Genomic DNA, 16,091 nt, shown 5'->3' with positions numbered 1-16,091 from the left:
GCAGAAGGTGTAGGTAGACATCTGGGATTCCTTCCACATCAGAGCAGCTTGCACCAGCACTGACTCCAAGCACTGAAGATGAAGGCTCTTCTTCCCCCAGAAGACGTGCAGCTGAGTGCCCCCCACCCCCACCTGCATTCTCATTTCCCCAGAGGCTCAGCAGCTCCAGCCCAGGGGATGTGGCCTTTATCTGTGTTCTGCTTCCTCCCTGGAAACACCAGGTCTTTGGAGCAGGGGGACGCGGCAGTCTCTCTCCATGGCAGCCATAGTCGCTCTCCTCCTCCTCCTGTTCTGGTGTGGGCGCCCCCAGGCCGCCGCAGGTAAGGGGCATGAGGGGGGGTTCTGCAGCTATTTGGAAAGCTGGGAGGGGCCGCTGCTTTTCCTCCTTAGCACTTCTGAAAATACACATGACTCAAGGAGACAGACTCGCTTTGCTGGAACTATCTCAGCTTTTAGTCCTGGGGGAGACCCAGAGGCATCCTACATACAGTTACATACAGTTTCCTGTGTTTTCGGAAATGTAAGTATCAGGCCTGAGGATGTAGCTCAAAAGAGGTCCCTATCACCACTTAAACAGACGCTCGATGTCCATCATCCCAGAATTTGAGAGGAGATAGCGAGACCAGGAGATCCAGGTAATCTTCAGGCAAACAGTTGATTTGATGGTGCAAGATGAGGGTCTTGCTATGTGGTTGTGATGCTGAGTACACTACTTCTAGGCACGTCTGTGAGGGTGTTTCCAAAGAGTTTTAACTGGGGAGGAAAGGAAGAGCTACCTCAACTGCCAGTGTCACCATCCAGCGGCCTGGGGTCCTAGTCTAACTCAAAAAGGACAGAGCCAGTCGAGAATAGACGTCCCCTTCCTCTACCCCTAAGTCCTTCCAGAGGCAGGCATGTTTCTACCGCCATAAATGTCCCGCTATGACGGTCTGTGTTCCTTAAACCACAAGCCAAAATAAACTTCAAGTGGTGGCGGCGCGCACCTTCAGTCCCAGAACTCAGGAGGCAGAGGCAGGCAGATCTCTGAGTTTGAGGTCAGCCTGGTCTACAGAGTGAGTTCCAGGACATCCAGGGCTACACAGAGAAACCCTGTCTCAAATGTAATGAATGAATGAATGAATGAATGACTCTTACTCCCTTAAGTTGCTTTAGCAAGGAATTTTTGTCAAATCTGTATGACAACCCGCAGCAGTCCAGGCTGGCCCTGAACGCTCAGCTCAGGAACCCTCCCCCTCCCCCCTCCCATTCCCCCTCCCCCTCCCCCGTGCTGTGACTACAGGTGCATGCCACTGCGCCCAGCTTACAGTTTCCCTTATTATTATTTTTTTTTTATTAATATCGGTCTGTTTTGAGACAGGGCATTGCTTTATAAGAAGTACCTTGGTTGGCCTGGTAATTGCTAATATATTGCAGTCCTCTCTTCCCTCAGCCTTCCCGAGTGCTGGCATGACAGGTGTGTGCCCGCCATGCCTGGCTTAGCTCCCTGTAGAAAACAAAAACAGATGGGTAGATGTTTGAAGAGATAAGGGCAGCCTCCTTACATCCTGTCCCGTCCTGTCTCAGAGCCTCTCGCCGGCAAGGGAAAATAGAAAGACTTTACTCTCCGTATTCCACCTCACCCGCCCATCCCTGTCCCCAGGTCCCCACTTTTCTGGGACACTCGTGTATCCCAGGTAGCCTTGAACCCTTTAAGCAGCTGAGGGTGACGCTGAGCTTCTGATCTTCCTGCTCTGGGTGTCTGGATCGCCAAGCATGCACCAGCACATTGGGTTTATGGGTTTACGCAGTGTTGGGGACCAGGGTCGCCCTTCATGCAAACTAGACAGGCACTCTTGCCAGCTGAGCCCTGAGCCCCATTCCCAGACCGAGAGAGGCTTTTTTCTTTCTTTCAGTGTTGGGTATGGGACCCAAGAACTCAGGCAAGCACTTAACCAACTACGCTTTGCCAGCCTCTCTTCTTAGTAGTCGCTTGAGAAATGTGCTCTGGAGACCCCAGGGGTTAGACATGAAGTGGGGGCTTGCTGAAGGCATAGACAGCTCTAGTCCTGACACCGCCATTTCTCCACAGACAGCATCCAGACGGTCTATGTCGTCTCGGGGGAGTCAGCCGAGCTGCCGTGTCCCTCGCCGCCCTCCCTACTTGGGGGCCAGGTCCTCACCTGGTTCCGCAGCCCTGCTGGAAGCTCCTCCACCATCTTGGTGGCCCAGATCCAAGTAGACAGGCCAGTCTCGGATCTGGGGAAGCCTGAGAATGACTCCAGGTTCAAAGTCCTTGGGAACTACTCCTTACTGCTGGAGGGGCCCGGGGACGAAGATGCCGGTCGGTACTGGTGCATGGTGAGGGACCAGAGCCATAAATACCAGAACTGGAGGGTGTACGATGTCTCCGTGCTCAAAGGTGAGTTAGGGCGCAAGGACCTCCGTGGACACTGGAGGCTTGGGAAGACCACACAAGGAACTGAGGCGTCCTCTCTCTTGCCAGGGTCCCAGTTCTCTGTGAAGTCCCTGGATGGCCTCTCTTGCTCTGCCCTCCTGTGCTCTGTGGTCCCCGCCAGGCGTCTGGACTCCGTGACCTGGCTAGAGGGGAGGAATCCTGTGAGAGGACATGCTCAGTACTTCTGGGGAGACGGAGCTGCCCTGCTGCTGGTGTGTCCCGCAGAGGGGTTTCCTGAGACCAGGGGCCGTAAGCCGAGGAGCATCCGCTGCCTCATGCCTCAGAACAAAAGATTCATCTTTAGCCTGGCAGGTAAAAAACGAGGGGGGAACTGAAGAAAGGGAAAGGGGATTCTCTCTGGCACATCTCTCAAGGTTGGAAAATGAGGCAAATCAGGCCGGCTCCGAAGGTCACCTCCCTGTAGGGGAAGGCTCCCCCCCACACACATTGGCCAAATCTATCATAAAAGAGGGTTGATTAACTGGCCGTTGGTGGCGCACGCCTTTAATCCCAGCACCCAGGAGGCAGAGGCGGGCAGATCTCTGGGAGTTAGAGACCAGCCTGGTCCACAGAGCGAGTTCCAGGACAGACTCCAAAGCAATACAGAGAAACCCTGTCTTGAAAAACCAAAAAGAAAAAAAAAGGAACAGACCAGACCGGGAGCCAGGACCTTCTTTGGAGGGATTTACCACTGTTAGTAAGGGGTTAATCTAGGAGTGAAGAGAGAGCTCTGCCATGTTAAATGCTTATAGCACAAACATTAGAATCAGAGTTTGAACTCAGAAGTCACATAAAAAAGCCATTCCTGGTGATGCACAGCTGTAGTCCCAACACCAGGTGGGCCGACAGACGACTCCAGGGCTGTGTGAGCTCCAGGCTAACGAGAGAACTCGTCTCACAAAATATGGTGGAACACCACCTGAGGTTGGCCTCTAGTCTCCACACGTGTGCATGCACACAGGCATGTACACACACACACACAGAGGCATGTACACACAGAGGCATGTACACACACACACAGAGGCATGTACACACACACACAGAGGCATGTACACACACACAGGCATGTACACACACACAGAGGCATGTACACACACACAGAGGCATGTACACACACAGAGGCATGTACACACACACAGGCGTGCTCACCCACAGGAGCACACAGGCATGTATACACACACACATACACACACACACACAAAGGCGTGCTCACCCACAGGAGCACACAGACACACAGGCAAGCTCACCAACATGAACACACACATGAGCACACATAGTCATGCACACTAACACCCACAGGAACACATACACACATGTTCACGCACACACACACACACATGCACACCAACACCCACAGGACACATACACACACAAGACAGAACCAGACTGATCTATAAGCAGGGTGTGGCATCATTGGCCTCTTCACACTTGGCAGGAAGAAGGAGGAGCAGAAGTTTGAGCCTTGGCTCTATGGTGAGTTCAAAGGTCATCTGCCCTACATGTGACCTTGCTTCAGAAAAGAAAAGAAACAGGTCTGTGCCTTTAGTCCTAGCTGTCAGGAGGCAGAGGCAGTCAGTGTCTTTGAGTTCCTAGGCCAGCCTGGTCGACATAGCAAATTTCAGGCCAACCAGGGCTATCTATATAGAGAAGCCCAGCCCTGTCCCCACCCTGCTAAAAAAAAAAAAAAAAAAAGTCAAGAAATAGGCCAATATGTGAGCCAAGCATGGTGGTTCGTACTGCAGTCCCAGGACTTGGAGGGGGAGGCAGGCGTTCAAGGCCAGAAAGGACTTCACAAAACCCTGTCTCAAAAACAACAAAAGAAAGAAACAGACTAATCTATTACGTCTATGGACTTTTCCATGGCAGAGAGGAAGTGCATAGGGGTTTCTGGGGACGCTGACTTGTGAAGAAGGGGTCGCACATGCGGTCGTGTAATGGCCGATTGACAGGAAAGGCAGAAGCAGACGTGTGTAGCTGTGCAAAATAAAGGCCACTATGTGGAGAACGAGAGCTGCCAGACTAGAATGACCCGGCTGTAAGTCAGAGGAGCAAGCAGGCACTGTTTCCAGACAGAGAGATCTCGGCAAGGCCTAGAGACGAGCACGGGAGTGGCCGATAAGGGAACGAAGAAACGGGAGCGGTAAAGCTTTTTCCCTTTTCATGCGTGTGCGGTATGCATGCGTGTATGCATATTTGCATGTGTGTGGGTACACATGGGTGCGCGCATGCGCGTGTGCACACACAGACACACACGCATAGATACACACAGACACAGACACAGACACACACACACACACACACACACACGAACATGGGTGTGCAGACATGTGGAGGCCTGAGGTTGATGTCTGGAATCCATTGCTCTTCCGTCTTGGTCAAGGAAGCAGTGTCTCTCAATCAAACCCTGAGCTCATCAATAAGGCTAGTCACACTAGCCAGCATGCTCTGGGGATGCCATTTCATCTCTGCCCTCAGAGGCTGGAATTACAGCTGGGCCGCCATGCCCGCCTGCATTCACATGGTCTCTGGGGATTCACACGTGTGTGGCCAGCATGCTAACTAACTACTGAGCCATCCCCCCCAGCCCTGTCTTTTTTTAATGTTAGTATCTCGCCTGCAGACCTGGTTGGCCTGAAATTCACTGTGTAGACCAGGCTGGCCCTTCCCTGTTTCTTTTGCACTGAGCCAAGCTCTTGCGCAGCCCAGGCAGGCCTCCAGCCGTCCCCACACACACTCCCCACCCCCCACCCACTCCCGTAGATGATGACCTCTGCTCCTTACTGTCTCATCTCCACCTCCCAGGTGCTGGTATTGTAGGTGTGCGCTGCGGTGAGCACTGCCTGCTCTTCCAGGGGTCCTGAGTTCATTTCCCAGCAACCACATGGTGGCTCACAACCATCCGTAGTGAGATCTGGCGCCCTCTTCTGGCCTGCAGGCATACATGCTGGCAGAACGCTGCATGCACGATAATAAACGAAGCTTTAAAAATGTGAATTATCGTGAGAGAAGCTATGACTAGGATGTGCTCTGGAACCAGCTGTCCCTGTGTGACGGGGACCGCTGCCACTCTCTCGGATGGTGACTCCTGGAGTCCACGAGCAGAGTCAGAGGGCGGTGGGTGCTGGAGGCAGGGGGTCTCCTGAGTATTTCCTGTAGGAAAATCCCCCCTAGACTGTGAGGGAGCAAGCCATGTCTGACTCAGGGCTGCCTCTGCCCTGGCTGCTTAAGACAGGTGACCAGACCTTTTTTAGGTGACATCACAGAACGACTCTGCTTCCTTCCTGCAGCAGCGACGGGAAGGTCAGGCTCCCTGACCTGACCTTCCTGTCAGGAAGGTAAAATCCCTCACTGTGTAGACCAGGAAGGCACTGAGGCCCCCACTGCCTGTCATTCTTGTCTTGATGTCACAGCAGCTTCCACAGAACCGTCTCCCGCCACGTGCACCTCTGCCCGGGGCTGGGATGTGCCCGGGGTGCTGCTGCTGCTCACAGCCGGCCTGGGGGTCACCATCATAGCCCTCAGCATTGTGCTCTGCAGGCAGAGGGCCCAGCGGTCTCAGGACAGAGGTGAGTCTTCGCCCAGAGACGTCACCTGCGTGTGAGGCAGAGGGTGGGGCTCATATCTAGACTCTGGCTGGCCTCTGTCTGCTCTAAGGGAGGGGTGACAAGGAGCACATCCCCGAATTGTCTGGCGACCGCTATCCACCACACGGCCTCTTTTCCCCAGAACCCTCGATGCCTCACTTCAAACCTGAAGTCCAGGTCTATGAGAACATCCACTTGGCCCACCTTGGGTAAGGAACAACTGGGGGACGGGGGCTTACGTCATGTCCCAGAGGGGCCCGAGCATGGGAAATTGCTGTTGCCTGGTTCCGGGGTTGGATTGCAGATGGGGGGTCCTGGTTCGTGAGCAGGTGTAGTAGCTTTTTTAACACGGCTTTCTGCTTGGCAAAACTCTACAGCCCGCCCACCCACAAGACCAGGTGACCTTGGTGACATCTGCCTCGGGGAGCCTGACCTGCTGTCCTCTGTCACCTGAAGAATTCCCTGAAAAACCCTGTGGACGGGGGTGGGGCTGAGGGTGTGACTCTAATCCCTCCTGGCCTCCAACAGCCACCAAGCTGGCGGGGACAGGGAGGACCTGAGGAAGGGAGAAACATCATTCTGTGGTGCCACGTACAAAAAGGTGTGGTCTCCTGTCTTGACGCAGCTGGTAGAGGAGGGACCCAGAGTGAGACCTATGATGGGGTTTGGAGTCTCTGTTGGGGACAAGAGCCACAGGGAAGCCCAGAGGCTTGAGAAGTGACGGGGCGTTTGTCATAGGAGAAGCTGTGAAGAAAAGTCGGTGGGGGGGGGAGAAGCTGAGAGACTCGATTGCAGAGTGGGGAAAGCAGGATCCCCAAGTGGGGAGATCTGGGGGACAGGGAAAACAGAAGGTGCAGCAGGCCCCCTCCAAAGTAAACCAGACCTCCCCTCCCCCCCCCCCCCCGTTGTTCCCACAGAGAGACACTGAGAGGGAACAAGACCCTTAATCAGGCCCCAGACTTCCTCAGATGGAACAGGAGGGAAGCAAGCCCAGAGGGGGAGGCCAGTTCAGCCCCAGCAGGGAGATCTCCTTATCCCAGGCGCCCACACGCTACTCTGTGGGTCTCCATCACCAGCATGAGCAGCTTATCACTTCCGACTCCCTGGGAGCTCTGCCCCTCGCACCCAGGGGTCCCAGGCTATCTCCCCGGGCAGAGGAAGCATATACTAGGGCTGGCAGACAGATCCTTAGTGGAGCGAGTACTTCCAGGCTCTCTGAACAGAGGGCAACTCTGGGACGGTGAAGCGGGAGAGGGCATCAGTGCTCCAAAACAGTCAGTCGCCAGCCTCCAGAAACGAGACCACACCCTCACAAGCAGCTCTGCCAGGTTCCCTTTTTGACTCAAGGTTGGCTCTCGAGGGAGAGAGCAGCTTTTTTGGAATCCTCACCTTGCAGCCTTCACGCTGCGGTGGCGTAGGCTCGGATGTTGGCAGGAGAGAGGGTGATGACGGCCACACAGATGGAAACTGTGTGCGGGGCATCGCCCAGGTTCCAGTGTGCCCGTCCAGTCCACAAGGCAGCTACAGTTCGCTCTTGTGTGGGACTGTTGCAGACATACAGGTGCACGGGCGCACACGCCAGCGCATGCGCGGAAGACATCGGGTGTCCTACTCTTTCCTCTTACCCCTTCGAGGCAGGGTCTCTCACTAAACTGATGGCCAGCAAGACCCACAGATCCTCCCGTCTCTGCCCCTCATTGGCACTGGGGTTACGAGCACTCATGTGTGGCTATCCCCGACTTTTAATTTTTAAAATGTTGTATGTACTGGTGCTTTGCCTGCACGTATATCCTGGGACTGGAATCATAGGTGGTTGTGAGCCACCATGTGGTTGCTGGGAATTGAACTCGGGTCCTCTGCAGGAGCAGCCGGTGCTCTTAACCTCTGAGCCACCGCTCCAGCCCCAAGACCAGCTTTTTTTGTTTGTTTGTTTTTTGTTTTTTGAGACAGGGTTTCTCTGTATTGTTTTGGAGACTGTCCTGGAACTCGCTCTGTAGACCAGGCTTGGTCTCGAACTCACAGAGATCCACCTGCCTCTGCCTCCCGAGTGCTGGGATTAAAGGCGTGCGCCACCACCGCCCGGCCCAAGACCAGCTTTTTAAGTGGGTGCTGGCACCCAAAGCCAGGTTCTTATGCTTATGCAAATGCTGGTATCCAAGGAGACATAGATTCTGGCCTGTAGAGTTCATTCTTAAAGCGCACCCCCCCTGTGATCCCTCACCACCGCCTCTACGCAAGGCTTGAAGCACCCCCAGGCTCACAGACAGCCCTGTTACATACTACTTATTTTGTCTTTATTTATTTTGGTGACATGGGGGTGTGTGCGCTAGGCAAGCACTCTGTCCCTGAGCCGTTTCTCCACCACAATAGCCCTTTTATTAGATGTACCTCTTTACGGTTCCCCAAGGCAGCCTTCCGCTCCTGAGACCCTCGGGTGCCACGTGACATCTTTTCCAGCAGAAGTCTACGCCTCGCCAATCCCAGTTTCCACGTCTGGCCCTTTGCCTGGGACCCACAGATCCTTGAGGGTAGCTGACCTGGGACACTTAGAGAAAAGACAGCAGGGGTTTCTACTTATGAGGCTCTGGACACATGCACGCTGGGATCGGAACTCCAGTTGTAGGAATCGGGTCTCAGGAGGGGTCTGTAGAGGTGTTGGTGTAAAAACCCTCAGGGGCCAGGGTGTGTGTGTGTGTGTGTGTGTGTGTGTGTGTGTGTGTGTATACACATTCTTGAGCATGCCCCAGAGACATCCGAGCACGTGTTTCCAGGTCCACGATGACATCCGGAGTCCTGGGTTGACGGCCGTGGGTTCACAGGCTAGAGAAAGATGCTCCCCAGGCAAGGAGCAACAGGGTGGTGAGGGGAAGGCTTGGGAGCCGCCCTGAGGGGGCAGTGTTGCAGAGGTCCTGCTCACAACACTGGTGTCGGAGAGCGTAGGACTGTGACCAGTAGGTGGCGTGGCCCAGCAGAGGGCACTGGGCCCTGGGGAGGCAGCCTTTCCGCTCGATGACATCCTCCTCCTCCTCCTGGTCTGCGGGACAAAGGGACGCTGAGGTTGGGTGGCAGAGGGGAGAGGCGAGGAGTCACCCGGTAAAGGGCCGTTGGGCCAGAGTCGTCCTACCTGAGGTGCCAACGCTGATGCCACACGCCTCGTCTTCCTGGCACTCTGTGAGGACGGGGTAGCAGGGCTTGGCAAAGCTGCACGTATAACACCGGAGCCGCCCCCGGGCTGGGGAAGTGGTGAGACCTGTCGGTCGGCAGAGAAGGTTAAGAGGGGACAGACACACGGAGGAGGGAGAGGAGAGGCACGGAGGAGAAGTAGACAGGGGCTTGAGACAGGGAAGGAAGGAGACAGCACGCAGGCCAGGGACAGGACGAAGGGAAAGGGACACAGTAAGTCGGGGGAGACAGACAGGAACAGAGGCCAAGAGAAACAAGCCCACAGAGCGTCGCACGGAGGCCTGTGAGCAGGGAGCCAGGCCTCGCACAAGCTAAGTGTGAGGTAACGAACGGGAATAGAGAGGGAGTCAAAGAGTCAGAGGCAACCAGGAAGAGATACCCTCAAATGCTCGCCCCCCCCCGGCCTTTTGAGACAGGGTTTTACACAGCCCAGGCAGGCCTGGGAGTCCAGCTCCTCCTGCCTCAGCCTTCCAGTCTCCCAATAACTCCCTGTTTCCCTTCACCTCTGTCAGCTCCTTCTCCAGTCTCCATTCCAGCCCTGGCATGCGCCCCCCCGTCCCAGCGCTCTGCCCTTGAGGATTCCCCAGTCCGCCCTTACCCAGTGCCCCAGAGAGGAAGAGGGTGCAGAGGACGGCTCTGGAGGGGCCCATGGCAGGACCGGGGTTCAGCTGTCTGGGAGGATGAGATCTGCACCCCAGTCAGAGCACACCTGGTCAGAGACGGAAGAGGAACCAGTAAATAAGCAGACCCAGCGAGGGAATCTGGGGTGTGGAAAAGTGAGATTTGCCCACCTGATGCAACTGCTCTCCCTTCCTACGCCCGTGTCTCTCCTGCCCCTGCCCGCCTTGAGGGTCTCCTGTTTCCTCAGTGTTTGCTAACTCAGCCTAGCTGTCTGCCGGCCTGGAGCTGTCTGTCACCTTCTCCTGCCCCCCTCAGCTCCAGCTGTTCTCAGTTCTGTGTTTTTGTTTTTGTCTCCCCCCCCCCCCCCGAGCTTGTTTGCCTCCCAGGGTCACACTCGGAACCCTCCCTCCCTCTGCCCTAGATGTTAAGGGCCCTGTTGAATGTGGTATCAGCAAAGCCCACCCACCCGTTGCCACGCCCCGCCCCACCCCACCCATAAAGCCCAGCAGTGAGGGGCCTGCCCCACCTCGTTCATATCCTTTGATTCACCCCCCCAAGCTTCAACACTGCTACCCCATAATTATCCCTCCTGGCTTTACTGCTGGGCTAGAAGGATGTGTGTCCTTCCTCTGGGAAGACATTGGAAAGGGAAGACTGGGTGTATCCGTGCAGCTGTAGAGCACTAATCCAACACCCGGACAGCCCTGTAACCGTTCCCAGTTCCAACGGAAGAAACACTTCACCAGAAGGGCTGCGGCCAGGAAGAGGGCGGGTGGGCGTCTCAGCATCTCTTTGTACCCTGAAAAACGACCAAAGACCTCGGAGATCCTTCCCTCATATGAATTCTATCAATGTTTGCCACACCAGATATTAAAATGGGCTGGAGAGATGGCTCAGTATTAGAAGCCCTTGCCGTGTAAGCCTGAGAGCCTGGACTGGAGCCCTGGAACCACATAAAGGGGGGAGAGAGAGAGCCAGATGAGCACAAAGTCCCACCCCACCCCACCCCCGTCCCCACCAGTGCAGGACGGCTTGCCTTCACCTGCACTCAGAGGGACACACAAATAATGCATTTTATTAACTTATTTTTTTGGGGGACTGGTCTGGAACTTTATTTGCAAACCAGGTTGGCCTTAAACTCACTGAGATCCTATGTTGCTACTGCCTATTTCCTTAAGACTTTATTTCTAAAGTGTGGTGTGTGTGTGCGTGTGTTCGGGTGCATGTGTGGTGTGTGTGTGACTGTGTCTGTGCGTGTGTGCATGTATGTGTGTGCATACATGTGTGTGGTGTGTGTGTGCGTGTGTTCGTGTGCATGCATGTGCATGTGTGGTGTGTGTGCGTGTGTGACTGTGCGTGTGGTATGTGTGTGTGCGTGCGTGTATGTGTGTGTGTGTGTGTGTGGTGTGTCTGTGCAGATATATGCATGCAAGTGCTGGAGCCCGGAGGCCAGAGAGGACACTGTGTCCCGGGAGCTCTGGTTACCACTGCTCCTCGTGGGTACTGGGGAAAGAAGCTGTTCTGAAGGAACGGCAGACATTCTCATCCACTGAGTTATCTGTCTCTCCAGCCCTAAATAAAACGTCTCAAAAAGAAACCTAAGGGAGCTGGAGAGACAGCTCACCAGTTTAGAGAGCTTGCTGTTCTTGCAGAGGGCCCAAGCTCTATTCCCAGCACCCACATGGTGGCTCACAGCCAACTGTAACTCCAGGTCCAGGGATTGGACGAACTCTTTTTTTTTTTTTTTTTTTTTTGGTTTCTCGAGACAGGGTTTCTCTGTGGTTTTGGAGGCTGTCCTGGAACTCGCTCTTGTAGACCAGGCTGGTCTCGAACTCACAGAGCTCCTCCTGCCTCTGCCTCCCGAGTGCTGGGATTAAAGGCGTGTGCCACCAACGCCTGGCTGGATGCACTTTTGTGGCCTCCACCAGTACCAGGCATGCGCGTGGGGCACATATCTACCTGTAGGCAAAACATTCGCTCACATAAAATAAATCTTTAAAAAAAAATAAAAAGGAATTAAAATAAGAAGCCTCAGGGGACGGCACACACCCATGATCCCAGTACACCTGAGACTGAGGCAGGAGGATTTCTGTAAAGCTGAGGTCAGCCTGGACTACCTGCGGGGTTCTAGGCTAGCCCAGGTTATGCATAAGACTGCCAGAACAAGCAAACACTCACACACACACACACACACACACACACACACACACACACATGTGCGCGCGCACACGCACACACGCACACGCACAGTAAATCTCTATAATCCAAAACGATAAAATAGGACATTTAAAGTTGGTATTGAAGCCAGGCTTGGTGATTCACGCCTGTGATCCCAGCACCCGAGACACTGAGGGAAGAGGATCAGAAGCTCCAAGCCAGCCCTGTCCCAAAAACAACAACTATCAGCTAGCTAAATAAACAATTAGGTGCAGTTTGATTCACTTAACAAATAAAAGCAACGTATTATATGTTAGGGAGACATAGTTGTGTGAAAAATAATAATTAGCCTGGGACGGCACGGGGAGCATGGCATTGTTTTACATTTTTTGAGAATCCATTTAGTGCTGGCTATAATCAAAGGTGGCTGGGTTTTCATAACCTACTTCTGCATTCCATCGGGGAGGTGGGTGAGCAGGACCAAACCCTCAGACATCGGGTTGAAAACAGAAGACCCTGGGGTTGGGGGGGTAGGTATGAAAGGGGCTTAGCGACCCCCCGGAGGGGGATGGTTCTTCGGCTGGAAACTGCTGCGGAGGATGGAGGCCTTTGGGACCTCAGAGGGATGCTCAGAGACACCCTGGGGCCCCTCCCTGTCCCCATTGGGGCCCTGGTGTCTGCTGGGGGAGACTCTTCGCTCTTTATTGCCCTATAAAGCTCAAGGCAAGGGGATATAAAAGCTGGCAGAGCAGCGCCTGAGAGGGGGGGGGGCGGGAGGGAGAGTCGCCACCGGCAGCAGCAGAGGTGATGAACCCCCAGTTGGCCGGGATCCTACTGTGCGTCCTGCTAGGCGCTGCCTTGGGTAAGGGAGCATGTTTCTGGCACAGGCCTGCCCTTCCCTCTTCCAGGGCTCCTCTAAGGGCGCGGGTCCCGAACCTCGAACCTCTTCTTTCCTGCCAGGACACGGCACGCGGTGTTATGACTGCGGTGGAGGCCCCAGCAGCTCCTGCAAACAGACGGTGATCACCTGTGCTGAGGGTGAGCGCTGCGGCTTTCTGGACCGCAAACCCCAACCCAACCCAGGACAAGCCAAGCAACGTGAGTCCTTCGCCCCCCCACTTCCCGCTGCTTCCAACCGGCCCCCACTCCAATCCTGAGGGCTACCACCCTTCCAAATTCCGCCCCCGGCTCTGGGCAGATGGTGGCACTGTTGTGGTAGGGCAGACTAACCCTCGTGGCTCCTGGCACCGTGCCTGGAGCAGCCCACACGCCTCAGGCCCCCTCCCCTTGCTCTCCATAGAAGAACCTCATAGGCCTTTGCTAGGGAAGAAACTGTCTCCCAAGACCAGAGTCAAAATGTTAAACCAAACTCCAAACTTCCAACTCTCAGGGACTGGAGCTGAGGGGAGTGTGTATGTGTGTTTAATAGTCTATTTTGAAATCATTAGGTTTAACTGGAAAAATAGGAAAGAAATGCACAGAGTTCCTGTTTTTCTTTTTTTTTTTTCTTTTTTCTTTTTTTTTTTGGTTTTTGGAGGCAGGGTTTCTCTGTGGTTTTTGTGGTTTTGGAGGCTGTCCTGGAACTCGCTCTTGTAGACCAGGCTGGTCTCGAACTCACAGAGATCCGCCTGGTCTCTGCCAACCAAGTGCTGGGATTAAAGGCATGCACCACCACTGCCCAGCCAGAGTTCCTGTTTCTACCCAGCTTCTTCAGCTGCTAACATTACCAAAATTGGAAAATGACAGCACGATACTAGTTAACCTAGACTTAGAGATTCAGTCACCAAGCTCAGAGCAGAGTACCCCGTTGACTTTATTTTAAAGTAATTATCTTATTTGGTTTGTATTTTTAGTTGGTTGGAGACAGGATCTCACTGTGTATTCTTGGCGAGCCTGGAACTCGCTACATAGACCAGGCTAGACTTGAACTTACAAAAATCTGCCTGCTTCTACTTCCTGAGTGCTGAGATTAAGGGCAGGTGTGAGCCACCATGACTTGCTTAAAATGACATTTTTTTTTTAGATTTTAAAATGTATGTGCATGAATGTCTTTCTGCGTGTGTGATGGTGTGCCACAGGTGTCCCTGGTGTCGTTGGCGGTCAGAAGAGGGGGTGAAATCCTCTGGAATCGGAATTACAGGAGACTGGAGCCACCAAGTTGGTGTGGGAGCCGAACCAAGTCCTGTGGAAGAGCAGCCAGTGCTCTTAACCCGAGTCATCCCCCCCCCCCCCCGTCCCAATTTATTATCTTTAAAAGATTTATGTTTGCGTATGAGTCTGTCTGCCGTCTGTCCGAGTGTCTGCCGAGTGTGTGTGGGTGTTCTCGGAGGCCAGAGGAGTTATCAGCTCCCCTGAAGCTGGCTGGAGTCTCCGGTGGTTGTGAGCCTGATGTCAGAGCTCAGGTCTTCTAGAAGGGTGGCCAGCACTCAGCCACTGAGCTCTCTCCAGCTCGATATTTTTTTACATTTTTTTTTAGGACATGCTCTCACATGTCCCAAAGTGGCCTCAAACCTGCTGTGAATCCAAGGATGACCTTGGACTTCTGACCCTCCTTTGTCCACGCAGCATGTGCTACCCACCTGTTTATTTTGTTACTGCAGATCAAATCCAGGACTTCTGCACCCTAAGCATTTTACTAAGTGAGCTACATTCCCAGCTCTATTTGCTGTTTGGTTGGGACACGGAGGGTCTCAATCTGTAGCCGAGGGTTACCTTTAACTCAGTTGTGTTGCTCAGACTGGCCTTGAGGGGATCCTCCTGCCTCGGCCTCCCGAGTGGCTGTGTTACAGGCCTGCACCACCGTGTCCAACTTTAGCTAAACTTACTTCACAACGATACGTTGTCTTACAGACTGTCCCTCTTGTGTTTAGCTGCGGTTTCTATCCCTCCCCCCCATCCCCCCCACTCGTGTTGAGGCTGAGGCAGGCATGGTCCTGGGTTCTTGGAACACCATGGCATCCCTGCCCTAGGCGGACCTGTTTGGCTCCGATGCCTTAGTTTCAGACAGGTGTTTTTTTTGAGGCGACAGAGTATCCCTTTGCGTCCCTGGAGACTGCATCTGCTCTGCCAGGGAAGGCAAGCCCTGCAGTCAGGAGTTCAACACCCCAGTGTGGTTCTCTCTCTCAGCGTCCATGGCCTTAAGTCAGCACCACCCAGCCTGCGTGGCCACCCACCATTGCAATCAAGTGGACATAGAGTCCGTGGGCGGCGTGACCTTCACAACCCACAAAAATTGCTGCGTCGGAGACCTGTGCAACGGCGCCACGGCGAGCTCCCTGACTCCGCTCTGTATCCTGGCTGCAGCCGTTACCGCCCTGGCCTGGCTCTTACCAGGCCTGTAGAGCCACAGTGGATTGAGGGTAGGGTGGGGACTGAGGGACCTGAGCATCCAAGGTGAGCAGGCAGAAACTGCTTTGTGTGCCATTAAAATGCATGGACTGTTCTAGAGCTATTAAATGCCATCCGTTTTTGTTTGCTTGTTGTTTGTTTTCGTAGACAAGGTTTCTTTATGTAGTCCTGGCTGTCCTCTGTAGTCCAGGCTGGCCTCAAACTCACAGAGATCCGCCCGACTCTGTCTCCTGACTGCTGGGGTTAAAGGCGTGCGCCGCTGCTCCCCGGAGTCTATTTATCTTCTGTTGAAAAGGCTGAAGGGATAGTGTGAGGGTTAGCTGACGGCTGGTGTTTCAGTTAACATCCGACCTGTCAGCAGTCCTTACCCAATGACACCCCTGAAACAGCAGAGAACCTGCCCTCAGGGGCTCCTGGAACTTGCTGAAGGAGATTCTACCTTCACAGTGGGGGGTCCCTGAGTAGGGGATTACCAGGACTCCATGAGCCTGGCTGTCCGGGTTCGTTTCCCCTTCCTTACTTCATAACTCGGCTCCTAACAGGACAATTTTGAACTGAGAAAGCCAAGTTGCTTGAATAACCCAGTTAGAAAGCCACCCAGGAGGCGGGAACAAGAGCCAGAAGCTCTGTCTGTAAACACCTTTCCCACCTTTTCTGGGGCGCCCTCAAGCCAGGCTGCACCTGCTTCTTGGCAGGGTGCAGTCTAAATTTAGGGTGAGGGTTGTTTCTCCAAACACTAAGTGGTGCCAAAGTGCCAGTCACCT

The 16,091-nt window shown here is 54.1% G+C and overlaps 2 protein-coding genes across 4 annotated transcripts; one reads left to right on the top strand and one right to left on the bottom strand.

The window, feature by feature from the left end:
• Window positions 1–217: 217 nt before the first annotated feature.
• On the top strand, window positions 218–15,448 carry LOC101825291 (lymphocyte antigen 6 family member G6F). The gene is made up of 9 exons (XM_040732527.1): window positions 218–320; window positions 2,069–2,398; window positions 2,483–2,746; window positions 5,848–6,000; window positions 6,161–6,227; window positions 6,547–6,664; window positions 12,757–12,841; window positions 12,940–13,077; window positions 15,106–15,448. Exons 1-9 carry the CDS (start codon window positions 257–259, stop codon window positions 15,318–15,320), a joined length of 1,434 nt encoding a protein of 477 aa, XP_040588461.1. The 5' UTR covers window positions 218–256; the 3' UTR covers window positions 15,321–15,448.
• On the bottom strand, window positions 8,291–10,479 carry LOC101826250 (lymphocyte antigen 6G6e). 3 transcript variants are annotated; one of them, XM_040732373.1, is made up of 4 exons: window positions 10,349–10,479; window positions 9,800–9,910; window positions 9,143–9,268; window positions 8,291–9,052 (listed from the first exon to the last, which is right to left on the bottom strand). In XM_040732373.1, exons 2-4 carry the CDS (start codon window positions 9,849–9,851, stop codon window positions 8,832–8,834), a joined length of 399 nt encoding a protein of 132 aa, XP_040588307.1. In that variant the 5' UTR covers window positions 9,852–9,910; window positions 10,349–10,479; the 3' UTR covers window positions 8,291–8,831. The 3 variants fall into 3 exon arrangements, with proteins under 3 accessions (XP_040588307.1, XP_012982701.1, XP_040588306.1); XM_013127247.3 differs by lacking the exon at window positions 10,349–10,479 and adding an exon at window positions 9,993–10,149; XM_040732372.1 differs by lacking the exon at window positions 10,349–10,479 and having other exon boundaries at window positions 9,800–9,971.
• Window positions 15,449–16,091: the final 643 nt, after the last annotated feature.

Source organism: Mesocricetus auratus, unplaced genomic scaffold (assembly GCF_017639785.1).
Source record: "Mesocricetus auratus isolate SY011 unplaced genomic scaffold, BCM_Maur_2.0 Super-Scaffold_100027, whole genome shotgun sequence".
Taxonomy (NCBI): domain Eukaryota; kingdom Metazoa; phylum Chordata; class Mammalia; order Rodentia; family Cricetidae; genus Mesocricetus; species Mesocricetus auratus.
This window is presented reverse-complemented; position numbering and strand designations above follow the sequence as displayed.

Bases quoted from the DNA above. Each gene is read 5' to 3' on its own strand.
- LOC101825291 (XM_040732527.1), top strand. From the start codon at position 257: ATGGCAGCCATAGTCGCTCTCCTCCTCCTCCTGTTCTGGTGTGGGCGC. The intron at 6,001-6,160 runs GTGAGTCTTCGC...TCTTTTCCCCAG, and splicing joins CCAGCGGTCTCAGGACAGAG to AACCCTCGATGCCTCACTTC. The intron at 6,228-6,546 runs GTAAGGAACAAC...GGCCTCCAACAG, and splicing joins ATCCACTTGGCCCACCTTGG to CCACCAAGCTGGCGGGGACA.
- LOC101826250 (XM_040732373.1), bottom strand. From the start codon at position 9,851: ATGGGCCCCTCCAGAGCCGTCCTCTGCACCCTCTTCCTCTCTGGGGCA. The intron at 9,269-9,799 runs GTAAGGGCGGAC...GCCGACCGACAG, and splicing joins CTTCCTCTCTGGGGCACTGG to GTCTCACCACTTCCCCAGCC. The intron at 9,053-9,142 runs GTAGGACGACTC...TTTGTCCCGCAG, and splicing joins CATCAGCGTTGGCACCTCAG to ACCAGGAGGAGGAGGAGGAT.